Source organism: Macrotis lagotis, chromosome 1, assembly GCF_037893015.1.
Source record: "Macrotis lagotis isolate mMagLag1 chromosome 1, bilby.v1.9.chrom.fasta, whole genome shotgun sequence".
Taxonomy (NCBI): Eukaryota; Metazoa; Chordata; class Mammalia; order Peramelemorphia; family Peramelidae; genus Macrotis; species Macrotis lagotis.
Window position 1 is genome coordinate 622704698 of NC_133658.1, and position 23976 is coordinate 622728673.

The following is a 23976-nucleotide window of genomic DNA, read 5'->3' on the forward strand; positions in this document are numbered from 1 at the left end:
GAGTGCATAGTCATTTACAATGGAAGATCATGTACCAACACTCCGCCCCCGCCCCCACTTTGGTCTTGGCTTGTAGCCTTTTCAAGTTGAAGAATTTGCCATCAGTCTTGAGGCCATGTTCATCCTCAGTGAAGGTGTTTGATAACATGGCTGAAAGCATCATGATAAAAAGCATGGGAGCAAGGACACAGCCTTGTCTCACTCCATTGGTGAGTAAAAAATCTCAAGAGCATCATCCACTATCCAGAACTTGTGCATGCATGCTGTCATGGAACTGACATACAATACTGTTGAACTTCTCCGGGCAACCAAATTTTGACATAATTTTCCATAAATGATGGTATGCACAGATGATGGTATAAAAGAACTTGGTTAGATCCACAAACATTGTATATAGACCTCTGTTCTGTTCCTGGCATTTTCCCTGGAGTTGTCAGGCAGCAAACACCATATCGACTGTTCCTCAACCCTTTCTGAAGCTACACTGGCTCTCAGGGAGGTGACCATCTTCTCAGTGAAGGATCAGCCTAATGAGAAGGATTCTGGCAATAATCTTACCAGCAATTTTTAAAAGAGAAATACTCCTATGATAATCACAGGACAATCTTATTCTCTTTACCTTTATAGAGATGGATGATGGAGACATCCTTGAATTCTTGGGGAATAACCTCTTCATGCCATATTACCTGGAAAATTTCAGTCAGTTTTTGGATGAGCAATGGACCCCCCACCTTGTATATCTCAGTTGGAATAGAATCAGCACCAGGTGCTTTGCCACTTTAAAGGAGCCTAATGGCATTTACCTCTTCTTCAGTTGGGTCTTCAGTTAGGGAGGGATTGACATCAACTTGAGTTAAATGGTCAGTGACTTCTGCATTGACTCATGATGGTCTGTTAAGAACACTATGGAAGAGTTCAGCCCATCTCTCTAAGATCATGTCCCTATTTTTAAACACCATGGCTCTATCAGCACTGAGTAGTTGAGATGCACCATAGGTCTTTAAACCATAAATAGCCTTCAGGGCATCACCAAAGCATTTTGGTTTGCTACTGTCTACATAAAATTGAATTTCATCTGCCTTCTTACTGAGTCAAGAGTCCTGTTTCTCTAAACTTCGCTTACTTTACTTTTGGTGGAATTAAATGCTGCCTTCTTAGAAATGGTTGAACTATCTTGCTGGTAAACCCTGTGGAGTTCTCGGTTTTCATTTAGCAGCTTCTGTATTTCCCCATCTTTTTCATCAAACCAGTCTTGATGTTTGCGAGTGTTCTGGCTCAGATGAACAAATGCAGTGCTGGACACCAAATCTCTGAAAGTTGCCCCCCTCCTTTCCTGCTCCACTGTTGCCAACTGTGTGTTGGCTCAGTTTTCCCTTCAAGTTAGCAACAAACTGTTCCCACTCATAGAGACACTCTAGTCTCTTGACATTAATTCCTCTGGTAGTCATTTTGCCTTGGGGTCATGACTTTGGTTGAATGTGAATATTTATCTTGAAAAGAATGATTCTGTGATCAGTCCACACATTGCCTTTGTCACTCTCACATCCTGTCTATCTCTTCTCCTTATAATCACATAGTCTAATGGATGCTGATGTTTATTACAAGGGTGCAACTAGGAAGTTTTATTGCATCTAGCTAAATGGAAGACAGTGTTTGTGATGAGGTCATGAGATGCCCAAGTCTTCAGGAATAAGTGACCACTGCTGTTGCTGTTTCCATCTCCACTCCTACCAAGGTCTCCCTGCCATGTCTAGTAATCTAAGCCTACTCTAGCATTAAAATCACCCAGAATTATAAGCTTGTCCTTTTTTGGTACATTGAGGATAAAGGTCTCCATATCTTTATAAAATTTTTCTTTGACTTTATCAGGGTTCATCATGGTGGGAGCACAGGCACTGATGAGGGTGGCATGGCATTTCCTGGGAAATGACCATTTCATTGACATAAGCCTGTCATTCACTCCTTTTGGTAGGCTTCAAGAATGTCGACTAGATTAGTTTTGATTGCAAAACCTATCTCAGCTTCATGGTGCTCTGCTTCACTACAGCCACTCCAGAAAAACATGTCTCCAGCTCTGACTTCAGTAAACTGACTTTCATTTGCCAGTCTTGTTTCCCTCAGGGCTGCTATTTCAATATACCTTCTGAGTTCTCTTACAAGAAGAGCTGTCCATCTTTCAGGTCTATTGGATCTTGTGCTGTCTATGAGTATGCACATATTCCATGCACTGATGGTGAATGGAATCTTCTTTGAAGAAGTTTTTGTAGATTTTTTTTGTATCTTGGCCATACTGTGGGATTCCCCACCTGCCATGGTAATCAGGCCAGGTTGGGTAAGCAGACAATTTTGGGGGCACCTTTTCTAGCAGAGAAATCCTTAAAAGGGCTGCTCAGTCACCCAAGGGCTCTGGAATTTCACTGCTGCTTTCAGTGGGGAAATTGCCCTATGGCCTGGGTTACCTATGCAGGGTTGAGACTACAGTTCCTAGTGTATCCTCACCCGATGCTTCATCACTTGCCTGTCACCACAGAACTTTGAGGAATGGTAAAGTGGTATGGGTGGTGATATCTTCTGATGTGTGAGTAAATTGGATTTAAGTGAGGTAGGGCTGCATGGAGTCATCTACCTCACTCTCTCTTCCAGAGTCATTATGATCCAGCATAGTATGACAAGAGTCAAGACAACTGGTGATGGCTCTAGATGCAGTGAATGACCTTGGCATCTTTGATGTCTCTCCAAACTCTAAGCTCTCCACAGCACCTACTTCATGGCTGTTGGAAAGAATTGTTTTCATCCATCCATTCCACCATTGGAAGACATCACGTACTTGGGGTACACCCCCCCACTACTAACCGATGAGCTTGAGACCCCTCAGTTATCCTCAACTTGGTTTCCCTAACTGCCGAAATGATTTTCGGGGGTGTGGCCACTGGGCATGCTATATAGCTTCTTGGAGTCACAGGTAAGAATTAGCTGGCTCAGGTGGACATCAAAGGTGGTACTAGTCATATCAGAAGTACTAGTCTTCCTTGAACATACCCTACACTTCTATGGAGGATATGATTCATGAGAACAACCCCAAAATCTGAAGTAGTTTCATAAAGAACTTCATTTGAGATGAGAGCAAACCAGGAAGGTGTAGCTCCCTCTCTTTGTCTCTGGAAGATTTACATGATATCTATACACAAAGTGCCAGAAAGGGCAGCTTGAAAATTAGGTAGATTGAGATGGATATCAGAGAATATAAGCATTCATTAAAATTTAGGCAAAGCCAAATACTGTTTTGGACAAATGCAAAAGAAGACCTGGATGAGGATGGATCTGGCCCTAAGGGAACTCAAAATTCCTTATTTGCATTCCTGAAGAGTTACTGAACTCAGGTGACATTCTGAGTGCAAATTCAAACAGTCTCCAATCTCTAATCTTTAGATTTAAACAGTATAATAATTAGAAAGTTTTCTGAACTTTATAATAAAGCATTCTCCACAAGGGCATCTGTCTTCAGAGTCTATAGTCATGTTTTCTCAGAATTAAGAATTACTCATTACGTTTATAGGCATTCAATTACCTTTTTTGTGTTTTTGTGATTTGTAATATTATGCTCAATTTGTATACTATTCTCCTGGTCTTGTTTCCTTTGTTCTGTTTCAGTTCTTACAATTTCTGAATTTGAAATGACTTCTATTGACATCTTATGGTTCAATAATCAGCAATCATTTAACAATAGCTAACATCTGCACAGTGCTTGAAAGTTTGAAGAGTATTTCATATACTTTATCTCATCTGATCCTCACAACACCCCAATAAGGTAAATCCTATCATTGTTCCCATTTTACATAGCAGGAAACTAAGAATGAAAAAAGTTAAGTGGCTCCTCCAGGGTCATACAGCTGGCAAAAGGCCAGGTCTTCCTGACTCTGAAATCCACCATCCTATTCACTACACCAACTAGTTGCCCTACTGAACACCTCTTATGTGCCAGTGCTATACATACAAAGACAGTCTCTGCCCTCAATGAGATTACATTTTGATTTGGTTTAATATCACACACATATATGTATAGAATATACATATGCACATATATATATATATATATATATATATATATATAATATATACAAATATAAGTACAAAATATGAGCTCAAAATAAAAGTGAGTGGGGGCTAGGGAATTGTAACCGGAGGTAGGTAGGACTCTCTTAGTGTAGGAGCCAGAATTTGGCTCAAGCGCTTCTGGGTCAGGACCTTTCTCAAGGGAAAGGAAAGCATGAGCCTCTCACTCTGGGGCCATCTAGGTATTGGCAATGAAGTGCTGTGCTGTGTGCCAGGACCAGCAATCAAGAGGACAATATCCAATTTCATGCATACACCACTAATTTTTGAACCATCTCCAATCAATGGGCCCTTGCTTTTTCTGACTTTTTTTTTTTTTGCTTCCACAAAAAGTATTATGTTAGCTTGCATATAGGGATCTTCCACTGTTTTTCCATCTCTTTGGGATGTTTCTAAACTTTCTTTTAATCTTACCCATAAAGAAGAAGCCCCAATAAATATAGGGGGAAAGAATCATGTTCTTTTCCCACACAGGATTTGTTTTGGGTTTTCCCCCCAAATTAAAAAAATAAAAATAAAAAAAAGCAAAACACTATTCCTTTAATCCATTTTTCTAACATCTCTAAATGTGCTAGACATGATAATTATATTAACAAATTACACAAATATATTTCATCTTTCTAAATTAAGGAACATTTTTGTTCACTTAACAAGTATTTTTTTTCTTGCTCCTATTCCCCAAACTGAAAAAATAAAAACAAAACCCTTACAAAAAATATGCCTAATCAAACAAAGCAAGTTCTCACATTGGCCATGTATTAAAGAGTATATGGCTAATATCTTGAGTCTATCAACCCTTTGTCGGGATAAGAGTAGCATATTTAATCATTGATCCTCTGGGATCATTATTGGTCACTGCTTTGACTGGAGTTTTCTCTTTTTTGTTGTTTTTCTTTACAATGTTGTAACTGTATACAGTGTTCTCCTGGTTCAATTGTATTAGTTCATACAAGACTTCCCAGGTTTCTTTGAAATTGTCCTGTTCAGGGGCAGCTAGGTGGCGCAGTGGATAGAGCACTGGCCCTGGAGTCATGAATACCTGAGTTCAATTCTGATCTCAGACACTTAATAATTGTCTAGCTGTGTGGCCTTGGGCAACCACTTAACCCCATTGCCTTGCAAAAATAACCTAAAAAAAAATCTCCCTGTTGGGGGTGGCTGGGTGGCGTAGTGGATAAAGCACTGGCCCTGAAGTCAGGGGTACCTGGGTTCAAATCCGGTCTCAGACACTTAATAATTACCTAGCCGTGTGGCCTCGGCAAGCCACTTAACCCCGTTTGCCTTGCAAAAAAACCTAAAAAGAAAATTGTCCTCTTCATCATTTTTATAACACAATTATTCTATTACATTCATATACCATAATTTGTTCAATCATTCCTTAATTGTTGGGTAACTCCTAGTTTCTAGGGTTTTTTTGTCATTACAAAAAGAGCTAATATAACTATTCTTGTAAATATGGATCCTTTTCCTCTTTCTTCCAGCAGCTTTTTGGGGTATGTGCCAAGGTCCAAGAGTAACTTTGGGGGCATGTCCTTTGATCCTTTATCATTTGGAGAATGGTTTTTATTCTTATACATTTGAATCCATTCCTTCTGTATCTTAGAAATAAGATTTTTTTTGAGGCAATGGGGTTAAGAGTGACTTGTCCAAGGTCACACAGGCAATTACTAAGTGTCTGAGGCCAGATATAAACTAAGGTCCTCTTGAATCCAGGGCTGGTGCTCTATTGCGCCACCTAGCTGCCCCCTTTTGCCTCATTTCTTACCTAGACTTGATTAAATGAATGGGCATTGCCCCAGACACAGATCTGGAAGGATCTTAACTTAACATGACCAAGGTTTCCTACTTTATCTGGGGCCATTGCCAGTCATCTAGACCTATTCTTGCTCCTGGATTCCATTGACTTTGAGGGTTGTTGTTGGGTTTTTTTTAGTTTTTTTGCAAGGCAAACGGGGTTAAGTTGCTTGCCCAAGGCCACACGGCTAGGTAATTATTAAGTGTCTGAGACGGGATTTGAACCCAGGTACTCCTGACTCCAGGGCCAGTGCTACGCCACCTAGCGGCCCCTGATTCCATTGACTTTGGAAGAGAAAGTAAGGGCTGATGACTTTGCTCTGGTTCTCCCTCATTTAAATCCAATTCACTTGCAAATCAGAATATCACCTTCCAGAAGTCATTGTTCCTCTTCTAGAATGAAGGAGGATAAACAAATTAGAACAATTCACAGAATATCTACAAATGTGCCCTAGTTTCTCCAGGTCATTTTTAAAATATGTTACCATGATCCTTTCCAAGTTCTTCACGTAGAGTAATACACTTGCCAGTGTTAGACATATACCAGACCCTTATTACATTCTCTGGACCTTGTTTGGTTATGAATTCTTCTCATAGCCAGCAAGTCACTTTAGACCTAGAAAGGGAAACAAAGATGTTTTGGAAATATTTCAAATATTCCCCCTTGTCTCTCCCACCCTTCCCTTCCAGCCCCTCCCATCAATTCTACATTTCCATGCTAGCATTTTACTTTAAAAGTTACTATGTTTACTCAGGTTCCTCATCTGTCCAATGAGGCTATCAGTCTAGATGATTTCTTAGGTCCTTTCTAGTTTTAACATTCTATGATTATTAATGGATGATTAATTAATAAGTACTAGGAGTTGGGAACACAAAGAAACAAAAAACCGACCCCTATCCTCAAGCAGCTTACATCTCACTAAGGGAAATCTAACATACAAATAAATATATGCAGGAAAGAATAAAGGAATGAATGAATATGCAATGATTTAAAAAGGAAAGAGCAATGATTTAAAGAGGAAAGATCACTGACAACTGGCAGACAAGGAAAAAATTTCCTATAGGAGGTGGCACTTCAGACTTGAAGAGACTAAGAACTCTAAGGGCTAGAGATGAGGACATTCCAAGAATCGAAGACATGCATGAATATGTAGAGAAGGGGGTAGAAAAAGCCCAGAGCCAGTCCATTGGAATGGGGAGTGTGTGAAGGGAGCAATATGAACTCAATCTTAAATGTCAAACTGGTTACTTGAAGAGTTAGGGGACTCCAGAAGATCCCTAAGCAGAAATGTGACACGCTTATTCTCTAGGGAAATTATGTAAGAGACAGTAAACAGGAAGATGAACAAGGGGGTTATTGTCATAGGCCTAAAGTAAGATGGTGGTTGTGGAGGGCTGGAGGCTCAAGAGGAGTGAATAAAATAGGAAAGCAGGTATGGAGGAAGAGTGACTGAAGGCAAGGAGTTCCATTTTGGACATGTTGACTTTGAAATGCCTGACAGGCATGTTAATACAGAATTAAGAGGAGTGGGGGCAACTAGGTGGGGCAGTGAATAGAGCGCTGGTCCTGGAGTCAGGAGGACCTGAGTTCTAATCCAGTCTCAGACACTTTATAATGACCTAGCTGTGTGGCCTTGGGCAAGCCACTTAACCCCATTGCCTTAAATTTTAAAAAAAGAACCTTCTAATCAAATGCTCTCATCACAGGGGGGGGATAAAAACCCAAACAGTCCCTATTTTCAAGTTTTCATTCTATTTTATTATCCTATGTTAAATATAAAATACATTAGAATTTCTGAAGACAGGCATGCATACTAGAACTTCTTATACAAATACAAAAATGTTCCTACATACCAGCAAAATCTGTGCTTTATCTTCACCAATCCACACCACTCTATTTCGTGTATGAGTTGCGCCTCAGGCATTAAATTCAAGTGAATCTGTTGCCCATACTTTAGTCATATGCTCATTAAGGTTTTGTGCTTGAGATAAATCATTGTTCAAATTCTTTACACTCAAATTTTTCTGGCAGACTTGGTAGACCTAGACCATCTCTAAAGGACATGCTTATGTGTCTCCTGACTCAAAAACTGCTTGAATCTTAGGGCATTTCATAACTTAGAAATGTATACCATTTCCCTGTTCTTAGATATCAGGAACAATTATCCTCAAACCACAGGAATTCAATAAAAAGAAAAAATTCTTAAATATTAAGTGGCTTAATAAGCTGCCAAAAGTAGAGAATTCTTGAGCTTGAAATGTATTTTGGTCTGTTCTCCTGTTTGTCAAGCAAGAGAACAAAGAAAGCAAGAATTCAAATCAACTTTTTCCCACTGAATATGTCCTGATCAAATAAGTGTTATTTTTCCAGGATTTGCAATGTAGATCAAATTAAAAGGATGAAAAAACATTTAAGAGCTTGCTGCATGTAATACTCAGGACTGAGGACCTTTCTAGACTTTAGTAGACTTTAATGACTTGCTATGGCAAAGAAAAACAAAACAAAAAAATGTGTGTCCCATTCTCTAATGAGGAGTTACTTTTAACTTAACAAGTCCTCTGGTGCACACTGGGACCCCACTTGAAAGCCCTTCCAGCAGACCCAGATCCCAAAGACAGCTTTCTAAAACTCAGAGTTATGCCATACCACACTGAAGCATCAAATAGGCCCAGGTACCCCTGACTACCTCCACAATGAGAAAAATTACTGACAATCAAACAAGAAAAAAATAATGGAACAAATCGTACACAAATGAGCTTTAAAACAAATTATTTTATTTCTCCTTTGAAAATTAAAAGCTGTGTCCAACAGAAAAGGTTGCTTTTCTTTTTAAACAAATGAAAAGAATTCATGAAACACATACAGTTCCACCTCATGAACAAAAGCAGATGCAGTTTTAAGATTCTTCCTATAGAGATTAATTACATGATTGCTCGGTCCAGCCCGAACTCTGTAACATTGTAGTCAAGGAATGAGAGACAGAAACGCACAGAAATAGGGATTTCTTATTCGTCTTTAAAATAGCTCTCCTTTACAATGCATTTATGAATACACCATTTAAACACTAATCCTGGTGTCAGTTGACACTTTCAGTTTTCCACCATTAAATAGTCACTTGAAATCCCCTTTAATCTTCAAGCAAGTAGTTGGGGTTGACAACCAGGTAGGGGTCTGCCTCAAAACTCTCGCTGCCTTCTGAAGCCCCTTGCAGGCCAGCCTGAGTGAGTTCAATTAGAACATGATCCTGAAAGACAGAAACAAGGTTCAGAAAATACAAGTGTTAAGCAAGACATTCCAGTCTCAGGGAGTGGGGTGCAGGGTCCCCCTTTCAGGAACTTTGCACCTGCCCCCTCATCAGATGCTACACTTTGTCTTATTCACCTCAAAGACATCAACACGCTTCAACACTAACCAACTCTCTTGCTTAATCCCTTTTCATTGTTCCCTTCATGGCAGAAAAATTCTTGTTTATAGTGTTACCTAGCTCTCATACCAGGACACCCTCTGAGCTTTGGATACCAGGCATGCCCAATTTGTCTGTGGCTATCTCCCCACCTAGGCTATTTTAAATTTAATTTAAAAATTTCTTAATCTTGCCCCTTATCTTTACATCAATCATTTCTTCTGCCTCACTGAGACCTCCTCTTGAAAAGAAAATTAAGTAAAAACATTCAACATTTTATGCACTATGTATGAACTGATGCTGAGCAAGATGAGCAGAACCAGAAGACCATTGTACACCCTAACAACAACATGGGGGTGATGACCGATCTTAATGGACTTGCTCATTCTATCAGTGCAACGAACAGTCACAGTTGCTGTCTGCAATGAATACTATCTGTATCCAGAGAAAGAATTATGGAGTTTGAACAAAGACCAAAGGCTCTTAGCTTTAATTTTTAAAAACCCATGATCTTTGTAATTTTGCTCTTTCTTATACTTTATTTTTCTTCCTTAAGGATATGATTTCTCTCTCATCACATTCAACTTACATCAATATATACCATGGAAACAATGTAAAAACTAACAGACTGCCTTCTGTGGGGGTGGGGGGGAGGGAAGCAAGATTAGGGGAAAATTGAAAAATTCAAAATAAACAAGATCTTTCTTTTATTTAAAAAAAAATTTATGCACTAGTGGTTCTATTGAGGTGGTGAGTGAATAGAGACACTGTCATTTCTTCACTCTCCACCACAGCTCCTCTTCCAACCCTTTTCATTCTTCCTCAAACCTCTCTTAGCTTCCCACCCCCCCACCCTTTCAAAGAAAAAAACTGAGGCCCCTCTCAGAGAGGTTCTCTCTTCTCCTCATCCAGCTTCACTCAGTTGCCATCTGCAATCTCTTCCTTTACCCCAGTTTCACATGAGGCAGTCCTCCTTAAGAAGAAGAGCCCCTCGGCAAGCACAGCAATTCCATTCCTTTCACCTTCTCCCACTTCCCACACTCAATAATCTTCCATCATTCTCTGTCACCTGCTTTCCTACTGCCAACATCCATGTCCAATTTTCCCCTCATCTTCAAAAAACCTCATCCTGCTCACTCCCCACAACCCTTTGTTGGTGAACCTCCTGGAGAAGTCTAGCTACAATAGGTCCCCCCCTTCCTTTCCTCTTAAACTCCTTTTAAATCTTTATGGGTTGGCTTCCTACCTCATCAATTCACTCAAAACCACTCTCTTCAAAGTTACCAATGCTCTTCTGACTGCCAAACCTAGTAGCCTTTTCTCAGACTCCATGCTTCTTGACCGCTCTATAGTCTCCTGAATATTCCCTTCTTTCTAGGTGTATGTGACATTGCACTCTTAATAGTCCTTGTTGGTTCTTCATCCACATCTCACTTAGTAAATGGAGAGGTCTACAAGGTCTGCCTGGGCCCTTTTCTCTACATACTTTTTCTCTCGGTGACACCATCAGCTCCCATGACTTCAATGATCATCTATGCAGATGACTTTCAGATCTGCTTGTCAAATTCTCAGCTTTCTCCCAGTCTGCAGTCTTTAATCTCCAGTGCTGTCCAGCTGGATGTCCGGACATCTTAAACTCAAGATATCCAATGCTGAACTCACTATCTTTCCCCTCTTTCTAACTTTCCTATTATTTCTGAGGATGCCGCGATCTTCCTAGCTATCTAGGAATCTAAGTGGACTTTGTCCCCCCCCCCTCCCATTTCCAAAGCCCACCATTCTACCTTTATTACACTTAGAGCATATGTTCCTTTTTCTAACACTGCCAACACTAGTATCATCTCACAATTAGACCACTAGATAACCTGCTGATTGTTCTTCCCAAAGCACAGATCAAACCTTGTGTCTTCTCCCTGCCTCCCAATTCAATAAACTCCAGTGGCTCCTTATTGCCTTTGGTAGCAAATATAAAATCCTATGACTGGCTTTTAAAAATTTCATTAACCTATCTTCCTAATCATTTTACACTTTTTTCAAACTTTATGAACTTATGACACTGTCCTTCCTGTAAGGAATACTCACATGTCCTGATGGACTGCTCCCCAAGCCAAGAAGGGTCTCCCTCTTCAACTCTGGATCCTAGCTGTGTTCATGTCTTAGCTAAGGTCCCACATATTACAAGAAGCCTTTCCCAGTCCTCTTTAATCTTAGTGCCTTCTAAGACGACCTCAATGCATCCTGTACAAAGTTGTCATACATATGCTATTTGTACATTGTGGCTTGTTCCCATTAGACTGTGAGCTTTTAAAAAGCAGGGCCTGTTTTTTGCCTAGTCATCATCTCCAAGCACTTAGCACAGTGCCTATCATGTAGCACACCATAATAAATGCTACCTCTCTCATTAGTCTCTTAAAAAAGAGGGACAATGTCTACTGAACATGATTGTATCATACCAGGAGAAGCTTAATAAATAGGCACTTAATGAAGAGCAGTGACAGAGTGGTAATCCATAAACACATCACAGCCATATGGTAATAACTTTTAAACACATGATTTATTTCGAAACAGATGGACCACACCATTCTGATTTTTAGTTATAAAAATGGAACAAGCCTTTAACATTCAAAATGCTGTCAGATTTATTTCAGCATTACTCTTGATGACTTTTTAATAAGTGACTAGGTAAATTCTTCCACATCACACATTTCTAATCTAGTTTTCAGCATCATTTTTATCATATCTCACTTAGAATCATCTTCATTCTATGCTAATTAAAAAGGTAAAAAACATGCCATCTGGATTTTTTTTAATGGTAAATGGCTTTATGCCCATGTTTTCTTTTGATAGTGTTGCCTGTAGCATACTTTATAAAGTCAGTTTAAAATTTCCATTAACAAGGATTTCTTAGCCAAGTCTAAAGAAAAGTCGCTATTAGGAAACACTGCAACAGTATTCAAAGAATAATAATTTAAAAAAAAATCCCACAACTCAACATTAAAATCACCTATAAATCTGGTGGCAAAAAAAAATCTATCCAACTGCACTTTGTTAGATAGGTACTTCTTTCATAAGATCAGACAGACAGACAGACAGACAGACAGACACACACACACAGCAAGCACTGTGCTCTGTTAGTACTTTTAAGTTGACAAAGTGCTTTATAGATATTATCTCAGATTATCGCAGCAAATTTAGGAGGTAGGAGGTAGTGTTATCTCCATTTTACAGATAGAGAAAGGAACTGATGCAGCTAGATGTTGAGTGACTTTACTGAGGTCACACATCTATTAAATATCTGACAAGGATTAAAACTCAGGTCTTCCTAATTCCACCTTCTATCCACTTAACTGTCCCTGGCTGTGATGATTGAGGCCAAGAGATTGCATCTCCAAAATCAGACAAGATCTCACCATGATCCAAAGGGACCACAGACAACAGCATATGACTGGCTCTCTCTCCTCACTACTGAGAACTAGTCTCCCTTTGGGACTTCTACACCAAGTTCTAGGAGGTTGAGAAGAGAACCTCACAACGAAGGTCTCCCTAGCCTTGGCCCTCCACTTTATCACGACCCTCCACCTCTCTGCCTGGAGAATGAGGACACTGACTCCAAATCTCCATTTAAGGAGGAAGCCCATTTCTCCCCTTCTTTACTACTTTGGGGACTTCTCACTTCACTGTGCCTCCATGTGGGGCCCTTTCCCCTCCAAGGCTCCCCCCACCCCCTTCAGCTTCCCCCTCTAGACTGTAAGCTCCTTGAGGGCAGGGATGGCCTTTTTTTTTCTATTTGTTTCCCTTACCAAGTATTAAATGTTTATGGACTATGGAGTCTAAATTCATTCTTCATTAGATAAAAAGACAATTCAACACAAACACATACATCCTACTTTAAGAAAAATGAACAGCCCCATTTATTGTTCAATTCTGATTTTTAGTGTGCTGCCTCCCTGAAACAATCCTGTTCTCCAGGCCTCCTTTCTAGCAGCAATCATACCCAATATATATTAAAAACGAAAACAAAAACATGACCTGATCTTGATACGAGATCTATCCTTACTACCTGAATATAATTAAATCAGCTAAACAAATCCAATCAATAAACACTGTAAGCAGTCTGATCAGAGATCTTGGAGAATTATTCACTTTCTATAACTTAATCCTCAAATAAAACTGTGTTCCTTCCATCGGGGAAATAAAGGTCTTTGGCTTACCATGGGAACCTGATATTGTTGAAACTCTCCTATATTAAATAAAAAAATGATGAACATTTACCAATGAAGTCCCAAGCCTACAAAAAAATATGCTAAAATCTCCCCCCATTAAGATCAGGGTACATGAAATTCTTTACATACATAATGTATGAGCCGATGAATGACTTTCTCTATGATTCTCTTTTTGTTTATAAGTTCCTCTTCAGAGTCTATTTCCGATTCTATTTCTTTCAAGTACCAATTAACAAGTTCACTCTTCTTTAGTGCTGACTCATCCTCTTCTGTAACGAGAAATAAATTGTGTAAAGGGTGAAATTATTCTTCTACTAAAACGCAATGCCAATTCCTTGGTTTATGTATACAAGAAGATACACTGTGCCATTTAGATTATTGCCAACCTGTCAGAAGCACAGCTGCCACAATAAAGTTTATATTACTCCAGTAGGAATCTGGAATAACCTGTTATAGTACATGTATTAGAGATATTACATGTATTAGAGAACTTACTTTAGGCTAAAAGGAGAAAAATCTAATAAAACAAGGATTACATTTAATGAGCTGCTTAAACTTATTAAATTTTAATGTACACAGGTTTTTCTGTCATATTCCTGCACCCTGCAGTCTGAGAAGTGAGTGCCTACCAAATTCAGCCAAAGACATGAGCAGGAGGTCAAGGATTAGAGGGGCAGGCAGAACCACTCACAAGAATAAATATTTTAAAGAGGAGTCCATTAAAACAAGATTTTTAAGAAGCGGAGAACCCTTAATACACAGTGACCAAGTACACATTAATGCTAGGATAGAACTATAACTTCTAGCCAAGATGAACAGTCAGGACTCAAGATGCTCCTGCATAGATAATTAAAGAGAATGGAGATCAATGGGTCTCAGAACCTTGAAATTAGTACTCCTTTATATTCTTAAAAATTATTTAAGATCCCAAAGAAATATTCTTATTGGGTTATATATATATATATATATATATATATATATATATATATATATATATATATTGACCTTTATGACATTAGAAATTAAAACTGGATTGGGGGAAAAAATTGTAAAACTCAAATAAGAGGAGGAAAAAAAATTAAAACTGATAATTAAAAAATGTGTTGATTCACTAAAAATCAACCCATTTAAACATGTTAATCTATATTTCCCGAAACAGAAATTTAGTAAGAAGACTGGCATTGGTTTTTTTTTGGCAAGGCAATGGGGTTAAGTGACTTGCCCAAGGTCACACAGCTAGGTAATTATTAAGTGTCTGAGGCTGGATTTGAACTCGGGTCCTCTTGACCCCAGTGCTCTATTCACTGTGCCACCTAGCTGCCCAACTGACAGTTTTTACATATTTTTGCAAATATTATTAATGTTCGCTTACAAGAAAGCTGGATTCTCATATCTGCTTCTGCATTAAATCTTTTGTGATATGTTGCTTTTGAAGTATATAAAAAAAAATCTGGCCTCATACAAGTATGAAGTTGAGGGAGGATTTTGCTAGATAAATAATGTCTTAGTATTATTATTAAAATAGTTTTGATATTGTGTTAAATAGATTTGATATTTGGCCCCTAAAAGTCCATGGGTCACTTTTGAAAAATAATTATAAAAATGCCTCTAGAAAAAAACCAGATGAGTCAAATCAAGTCTTTGTCTGAACTCCAGGATAAAGAGTGGACCACAACCTTTAAACTGACATTTCAGTGAGCTGAGATCATTTGTCTTAAATATCAGCTAACTGAATTCCAAATTAGACAGGAAACACCCACTCCATTGTTGGAAATTTGATCTTCCTTGACTAGTTGATCTGCCCCCTTCACTAGTATCTTTTTTCATAGCAGAGGTGGAGGGAAAGGAAGAGTATCTCATGAAATTTATTTGGGGTACACAGTCATTATGACTTAGTGGTCAGATCTAATCTTGGCTCTCATTTCCTGTTTTTAAAATCTCTTTGTGCCTCAGTTTCTCAGTTGCCAAAGGAGGAGGAGAGTGGCAGAAGCTAATCATGTCATATGAACAGGAGACATAAATCATTTTGCAAATGTTATAAAACAAGCTATATTAAGAACAGATGAACTTCCTTTAGGGGAATTCATTTTCTTCCTAAGTGAGAAGCGATAGAGACAGACCTTGATGCTTGTTCTAATGACAGCTGGTCTATTCCCTTCACACTCCTAAGTAGTCAGAAGCTCAGGGTCAACAAAGCAGATCCCATGTAGGCAGAGCATAAGCAGTTGTGATGCACACCAGAAACAAGTCTCAAAGATCATCCTAAGAACCAAAAATCCCTCACTAATTGGGGGCTACTGATGAATAATTAAAAACAATCTATATTTAAAAATATTTCAGATCATGTACCCCAAATTCCTTCTTTTTTTTAGTTTTTTTTTTTGCAAGGCAATGGGGTTAAGTGGTTTGCCCAAGGCCACACAGCTAGGTAATTATTATTAAGTGTCTGAGGCCTGATTTGAACTTAGGTACTCCTGACTCCAGGGCTAGTGCTCTATCCACTGTTCCACCTAGCTGCCCCAAATTCCTTCTTTTTAATCACCTAGAGAAATGAAGAACAAGAAAACTTGTCCAAGTACACTTTAGACTAGATAGTCTCTGGAGCCTCTGTCAAATCAGGAAAACACCAAAAAGAGCAGGGTGTATAAAGACTATGACTCAATACTGTCTGGTGCCCAGATACCTTAGGATGATTAAGATGAGGAATTCATTTTATTTCAAGTTCAGAATGGCCTTGGGATAGTTCACATCTGTTTCTCTGGTCTTAATTTCCTGGCCCTGTAAAACGTGAATTCTTACATACCAAATGGAACAACTGTTAGAAGCAATAATTCCATATACTTATGAAGAGTTTTGAGTGCTTAGGAAGAAAACTCAAATCACTGGGTTTTTTTTCCAGCTCCCAAATGCCATTTCCAAGTCTTGTTAAAAATACCAACTTAGTAACAACAAAACAAAAGCAAGTTTGCAATTTGACAATGAAGCCATGAGGATCCTGTCTGATTTGATTTATGTTCTGCTCCCATGCAAAAATGTCTTCTCAGGCAAGTTGATATTCCCACAAAATCACTCTTTAATCAGCAGTCAGAAGCCACCCATTTCAACAGAATTTGTGTAAGAGCCTGAAAGTGTAGGTCTTCAGACTAGATTCTCACCTTCCTCCATCTTCCTGAGGTGCAGCACAATGAGATTTGAGATACGACAGTACTCAGAGAAGCCGAGCCTCAATGAGGCTTTGGGAGCTGGGTCCTGGTTAACATCTTCACTGTGGCCATTGATTCCGTTGACAGTCACTGGGACATCAGCATGACCTAATTTAAAACATCAAATCTAGTAACTAATTTGGTGACCATATTCAACTTTCGGAATTTATTAGTATGGAGAGAAGATTCTATAAGAAGGGCTGAAATTTTAAATTGCAAATATTGCAAGAAATGTCCAACAAAAACTTTAGAAAGGACTAGAATTTTCTCCAAGCTTCACATATACTATAAGTAATAATATCCACATTTTTTAATGGGAACGTTTGAGATTTGTAAAGCACTTTCCTAAATAAAAATAAGCCTGTGAATTAGGCAGAACAAATACCCAGTTTACAAATGAACATTATCAACACTAAATTCAGGGGCATCAGTCTTCTCTTACCCTACTTTAGTGACCTCTTGCCACCAAGTTTTTCTGGAAAATTTTCAGGGGCCTTTTATGGTCTTAACCCAAATAGGCTAAAATGTGCCAAGACTCACCATTTATGCCTTCTGGGCCTTCTTCTACTTCCATTAGGGGCTCTTCCTCTTGATCCAGATTGATGTCTGGTGTCTCTACTCTAATGATTGATTTATTTAATAACCTGAATGCTTCCTTCACGTGTTTAGGTTGGACCTGAACAGATAGACAGAATAGAGTTGATGTTCATTTAAGCTGACTTATCAAACAGTCTCAGCTTAATTAATAAACACCAACACACCAGTTACATTTAAAAAGGATTAAATCAATAACTTACTCCTCCTCCCTCCCTGCAAGAAGTATATTAAAAAGAAAAAAATCCTATGCAAGTGGAAGGCAGTTACCCCCCACTTCGATTAACAACCAATTGATAATAATGACAATATATTTAGTTTAGATTATCTTGTTTTAAAAAAAATGAATTAGGCAAATTTTCAAGTCATTCTCCTATAGAGAACAGAAAAGCTGTTCTCCATTAATCCTAACTTTAAGGAATTTGGCACTGAGAAACTTACTAATTAAAAACAGCACTATCTTGTTGCTGTCCTGATACAGCTGAGTTTAGTCCTGTGTTTCCATATATGTTCCTACATGTAACATGTATGAATAACTGCCCAGCACTAAAGATATGTGAGGCAGTTAAGTTAGGAAATAGCTGTCACCTCAATTTTTCAACTCTCACCCAGGCACTTCCCACCCAAAGACAAAGGACCATTAATTTTTCTTCCAATAAAGCTGTCTCTTAGCTTTCCTCCAACACACCCCACTCCCTTGTCTCCCCTCACCCAAGAAGACCCTTCAAGGGAGGCTGACCTCATCACAGCAGTGCATTCGGGCCATGCCTTCAGAGAGTCGGATCATGCTTTCCAGCTGCCGCACTGTAATCCTCCAGGAAGACTTGGTGACGCCAGAGCCATCCCTCTGGCGGAGGCGCTTGTACTGCTCCACAATGAAGTCTTCTGACTCCTTAGAAATCTGTCCCAAGACACCAAGGAGGTTAGAGAAGCATGTTTGCTTGTGGATGCACCTCTGTTCATCTGTTTAAAGGGAGGATTGTGGTCAGACATGGAAGGAAGATTTCTTTTTTAAAAGAAAAGTTTTAGGAGATTCCACCATTTTGCTTGTTTAATGGGCCATAAGAACTTGGGAACACTGCAATGGTGCAGTAACTGGGCCAACAAGAATAAACACTTCAATGACACAATATCACTAAACTGCTGTCTTAAAATTCCTGACAAAGCTATTGTGCCTTAGAAAGCCGTGATTTCAAAGTACTCATTTGAAAATGAAATCTTTCATCAAGTTTCATATAGAGAATGGGCTCACATTAAAGCAAAGGATCATTTCTACCAGATGTCAAAGCTCATTAAATGCATGAATACTCAACCCTGAGAGAGTTCATTAACTGATGTCATCTTTGGAAGGATTAAGTGGTGACTGCAAATATTAAAGCCAATGATTTTAGAGAACTTTACTTCTTGAATTGCACAAAGAAAAAAAAAGGATGGAAGAAGGTTGAGAATTATCTCAATTTTTTTATATCAAATAACTCAAAAGTATTAAGTGAACAGTGTCAAGTATACAGAGTATACAGTTCTGGAGAATATTCTGGATGGACTATCTTTTTGTGAAAATTTTTACAAGTGACTTATTTACACATGACCTATTCAGTCTCATTCTGCCTAGGCACTTAAAATCAATTCAGATCTCGTGGATAATCACATGAGCATGGATAGAAACTAATCCAATCTCAAAATATTATTTTAGTCAATACAATAAACTCTCAATTAACCAGAATCGAATTAACATTATGCTTACTTTGAAGGGAAGGCAGTCCCTCATTTTTAAAAAAGTTCATTTTCTGAATTTACTAAATAAAGAACCCAACTTCCCATAACCTACCCCCCCCCCCAAACCAAACAAACTCTAAACTTCCAAGGGCTGTCCTGGGATCGGTACCAATTCAGGTCAACTTTCTACATCAACTACACTGACAATACATGAAAATATAAATGAATTTTAAAAAGATGAATTGCACAATCATTGTCATGCATCAGAAAGATTTAATTATGTTAAGGTCTCACAGCTAGAAAATTAATCACTGAGTGTCTGAGGTTGGATTTGAACTCAAGTCCTCCTGACTCCAGGGCTGGTGCTCTACCCAACTACAACACCTAGCTGTCCTAGATCAATACATTTTAAAGAAATTTCAGCAACAAAAATTAAAAAACCAAAGGAGTTTTCTGAATCACTATGATGTAAGAAGTTATATTCATGAAACACTACATTCTGAATATTTCTGATTACTTACAGTTTCAAATTCTACTCTCCCATCTCCATTTTTTGTAAAGCCAGAGCCTAGACAACAGCCAAACATAGGCAGAATTTTCTCCCTTGCAAATCTAAATTGTATAAAACTTCAGTATAGCATATAAACAGTGTTTATTTTCTAGTATACAACTTCTATGATTTTTCCTTTCAAAAAGATTAGTAGAGTGGACTCTCCTAGTGTTTTTACAGTACTGGGGAAAGAACTGTTGAGTTTAAACTCAGAAAATATCTACTATTCTCAAACTATGTAAATCTGAGCAAGTATAAAACTCAGTTTTTACTAATAAGGGAATGAAAGCCACTCCTTATTTATCATAGGGATACTATGAGGCTCTGAAGTAAAAGCACTTTGTTAAACAAGAGTGACAAGGAACTGTCTACTAAGTTGCTGGGTGGAGATTTGCATCTGTTCCCCCATACTGAGTCCTATTGGTATAGGAACTACTGTTTTGACCTGCAAGAGATAGTGGGGCACTGAAAAATTAAAATGATACCCACAGGCACATATTTAAGTTCAAGAGATGAGATATGAAACCAGGTCTTCCAGACCTAGGTTGGCTCTCTACTAATACACTGATTATTCTCAACTATTATTATCACTTAGAATTTATGAGAATGAATCAGGTTTAACTTTCTTATTTCCCTCTGAAAGCTATGGAAAGTCTAAATGTTAGATAGTTGGAGGACCTAGATAATCAATTAAATGGCAAACACAGTCTGGACATTTGCATCTGTTAGTTATGTCTGACCTTTGCTCTTTTCCTAAATTCAATTATGTCTCCAGGTTACAACTGCAAACTTCTAAAACTAGCAGAATTCATTCTTGTGCCGTTTTGTGCATTGCTCCTGCCTGAAGCACCCCATTATATACAGAATAGGATGACAAAAAAGGTCAAGTTACCTTAGGCTTAAATTGCCTTGCAAAGAGCAGGTACCGTCTAATGTCATCAAGGGAGTAGACTCGATCAATAGATTCCTCTATTCTTGAATGTAGATCTACTATCCGCCTGGCAATGGCATAATCTGTGACCTAAATCAAACCAAAGATGCTTTCTGATTAACCTCTCACTGTCTGTATATAACTTCCATCCCCAAGCTGTTAAGACAGTAAGACAGATGAAAGGCCTTTACTTGGTTCTTTTCTTAAAAAACGAAACAAAACAAAACCTGACCCTCTGTTATCTTCAACAGGAGAATGTAGACTTCCGGAAACTGAGAGTGGAAAAGGTAAATGCTAATTCTAAACAGAAGTAAAAACACTTTTAAAAAAGGCACAGACAGAAGAAAAATGTTCCCAATTTTTATTAAATTTCTACCCACACATTTTGGAGGTTGACTCTGCCCTCTCCCATACCTAATACACTAAACTTAATCAAAAATAAAAAAAATAAATAAAAAAGGGGGCAGGAAGGCTCTGAAATGCTTTCCTGGTTCAGAGAGTCCAGTGTAATCCTCACACCCCTCCAATTCCACTCAATTAACATGAAAGCAATTTTTGCTTCAACCATTTAACACATTTTCCACTCCCCCCACCCCCAAGGTCACTGCACATACACAGGTACCAACTGTTCAGCAATTTTAACTTCCTGTCTTGTTTCACACAATTGCTCTAATGGAAAAGAAAATTTTTTTTTTTGGCAAGGCAATGGGGTTAAGTAACTTGCCCAAGGTCACCAGCTAGGTAATTAAGTGTCTGAGGCTGGATTTGAACAAAGGTCCTCCTGATTCCAGAGCTGGTGCTCTATCCACTGTGCCACCCAGCTGCCCCTCAAATGGAAAAGAAAAAGGGAGGAGGGGAAGAGAACAACAGCCCCCATAGTTTACCTCATTACATTCATCCACAAGAATAAAGAAGAGATCAAATCGGGACATGATGGGAGCCGACAGATTTATGTTTTGCTTCAGTGATTTTGACCTGTCGTAGCGTCCACTCACAGGGTTTGCTGCAGCCAGAATGGATGTTCTGGCATTCAAAGTAGCCTGGCCACAAAACAGAAAGATTGGAACAGAGAAACCCAACTCATTGAACACCTTCCCCTTCTTTGACACAAAATGGTAACAAAAATGTAACACTCCTTTTTAACCCTGTTGGCTGGTGCCCATTTTAAAAACATACCCCTGGGATGTGGGTCCAGGCTCAAAGGTAGAGAAGGAATTAAAAGACATTGAGAATCTGTCTGAAAACACCCTTGGAGACTATGGAATCTCAAGCGTGAAAAAACGGGTGGGGGAAGAGTCTCTAATCATTTAAGAACAAAGGGTCTTGATGAGCCCATCACTGGTGGGATTCCTGGGGCTGCAAGCTTTCTTGTAGGAGGGGGAGATTATTTATGTACCCCCAATATTTTACCCACTCTTCCTTTATTGGTAAGTGCCAAAACCTTGCCCCAAGAAGACCTGTAATCTCTAGTGATGTAAATCTATGATCTCAATTCTTATGGAAAGGTCTGGCCCTATTCTAAATGTGGAGGCTAGGAGCTATGACATACCTTAACTCCTGCTTTGGTAATGGAGATTGTCTGCTGTTCCATGGCTTCGTGAATGGCAACTTGGTCCCTCATATCCATTTTATCAAACTCATCAATGCAGCATACACCCTGAAAGCAAATGGAGAATCAAAAGTGAGCATACTCAGTACAAGATTAAAAAACAGGACCAACCCACCAAAATCACAAGGGTTTACCAACACTACAAAGAAAGCCTTCATTTTCTTATCAATAAGCATTTAGTGCCTGCCTATTGTATGTGTAGTCAATGTGTGCTATAAAAGAAAAATTTAATATTCTGACCTCTACAAGCATTAGATTTGGAATCAGGAAGACTTGAGTTCAAATCCTACCTTAGACATTTATTATGTCACCCTGGGCAAATCACTTACTCTGCATACTTCAGTTTCCTCATCTATAAAAAATAAGGATTAATAATAGTGCCTATTTCCCAGGTTTTTGGGAGGAACACAATGAGATAAAAACTTGAGATATATAAATACTAGTTATTACTTATCAAAAGTGATATTTAAGCTGACCTATTTTCCAAATAGCTAATTTCACATAAATGTGAGCTGTATAAAAAAGACATAAAGTCATTATAGACAGATTTTTTTTACCTTAAAAATATTTAATTTGCTCCCCACATTTGGGTCAGCTCCTAAGTCATAAATTATTTAATGTAGCCTTCTCTACCAGTGATCCAAATGCTTTAGGATACATCTGAAGAGTTTCTTTACTCTTCTTTGCAAAATTCTGGAGCCACTGGAGAGTGAAGTATAAATGAGCACGCCGGAGAACAATGTAGATATATACATGCTCTAGAAGCTTGTTAAAGGGTGGGTACAATATATTCATCCTCTTCTAACCATTATCCAATTTACAATACCCCTATGTAAACAACTTTTCCCACTTCTCTTGAGACAGATCTGGTGATTTATGTGTGGGAAAGTCCTGGTGGCAAAACTGCTACCATTGTAGACTGGCCAATCACCTGTAATTCATAACCTTAATAGAATCCTGGGACACTGAGGGATGAAGAAACTTGCCTGAGACCACAGTCACTCTGTGTCCAAGGCAGGATTTGAATTTAATTCAATTAGACCATTATCTACTACACTATGTGACCTCTCATAGCTTGGTAGTTACATAAAAAATTGTTTGATTTTTATGAGAGGGGTTTGAGAGATGCCTGGATGAGGAGAGACAAACACTTAATATACTGGTTCATACAGAGAGGCAACAAATTTAAAATGGTGTTAGAAAATACTGGCTTTCACAAACCTATCAGGATACAACCAAGAGCAATACATCCTGGAACTTTCAGTAAATGCCTTTGAACAACACTACACGATAATTTTGTCATTAAATTAGCACAATTTAAAAATTATCCTTGGACATTTTCTAAGGAAAGTAATAAGGAAAAAAATTTAGTTAATTCCAACTTTTCAACTTTAACTTAATAATCATAAACTAAAGAGGCACTGTTTCCTCTTATTCCTATAATGACAGATTGATTTTTTAATTTTTAAATTCAAAGATTTAAACCACTGCTTACATTATCAGCCAACATGAGAGCCCCGGCCTCGATGACAAACTCATGGGATTCTTCATCTCTCACCACAGCAGCTGTCAAGCCAGCGGCACTGGAGGCTTTACCGCTGGTGTACACAGCTCGGGGACTGAACTCTTCCACATGTCTATTCAAGGGCAGTAGATACAAGAGAAATTGGTTAGCGCAATCCAGGTCCATTCCTAGAGCACCTTTTCCAGGAATAAGAGTGTTTCGAGATTATAGTAATTAAGCATTAAATGACATTCTAGAATATCAGAGAATAAGACTATGAGAACAGTCTATTCATAAAAGATACAGCCCTCACACTGGACGGGGAAAAACCCAGT

At 38.6% G+C, this 23976-nt stretch overlaps 1 protein-coding gene across 1 annotated transcript in view; it reads right to left on the reverse strand.

Moving 5' to 3' along the window:
• Nucleotides 1–8644: 8644 nt before the first annotated feature.
• MCM6 (minichromosome maintenance complex component 6) overlaps nucleotides 8645–23976 on the reverse strand; it is a 33764-nt gene continuing 18432 nt past the window's right edge. Inside the window, exons 9-17 of the mRNA XM_074215066.1 lie at nucleotides 23633–23774; nucleotides 22078–22185; nucleotides 21413–21568; nucleotides 20490–20618; nucleotides 18071–18232; nucleotides 17278–17413; nucleotides 16690–16845; nucleotides 13664–13803; nucleotides 8645–9152 (exon numbers count right to left, since the gene is read on the reverse strand). Coding sequence (XP_074071167.1) covers nucleotides 9036–9152; nucleotides 13664–13803; nucleotides 16690–16845; nucleotides 17278–17413; nucleotides 18071–18232; nucleotides 20490–20618; nucleotides 21413–21568; nucleotides 22078–22185; nucleotides 23633–23774 — 1246 coding nt within the window. The 3' untranslated portion in view covers nucleotides 8645–9035. The remainder of the gene's footprint in view (nucleotides 9153–13663; nucleotides 13804–16689; nucleotides 16846–17277; nucleotides 17414–18070; nucleotides 18233–20489; nucleotides 20619–21412; nucleotides 21569–22077; nucleotides 22186–23632; nucleotides 23775–23976) is intronic.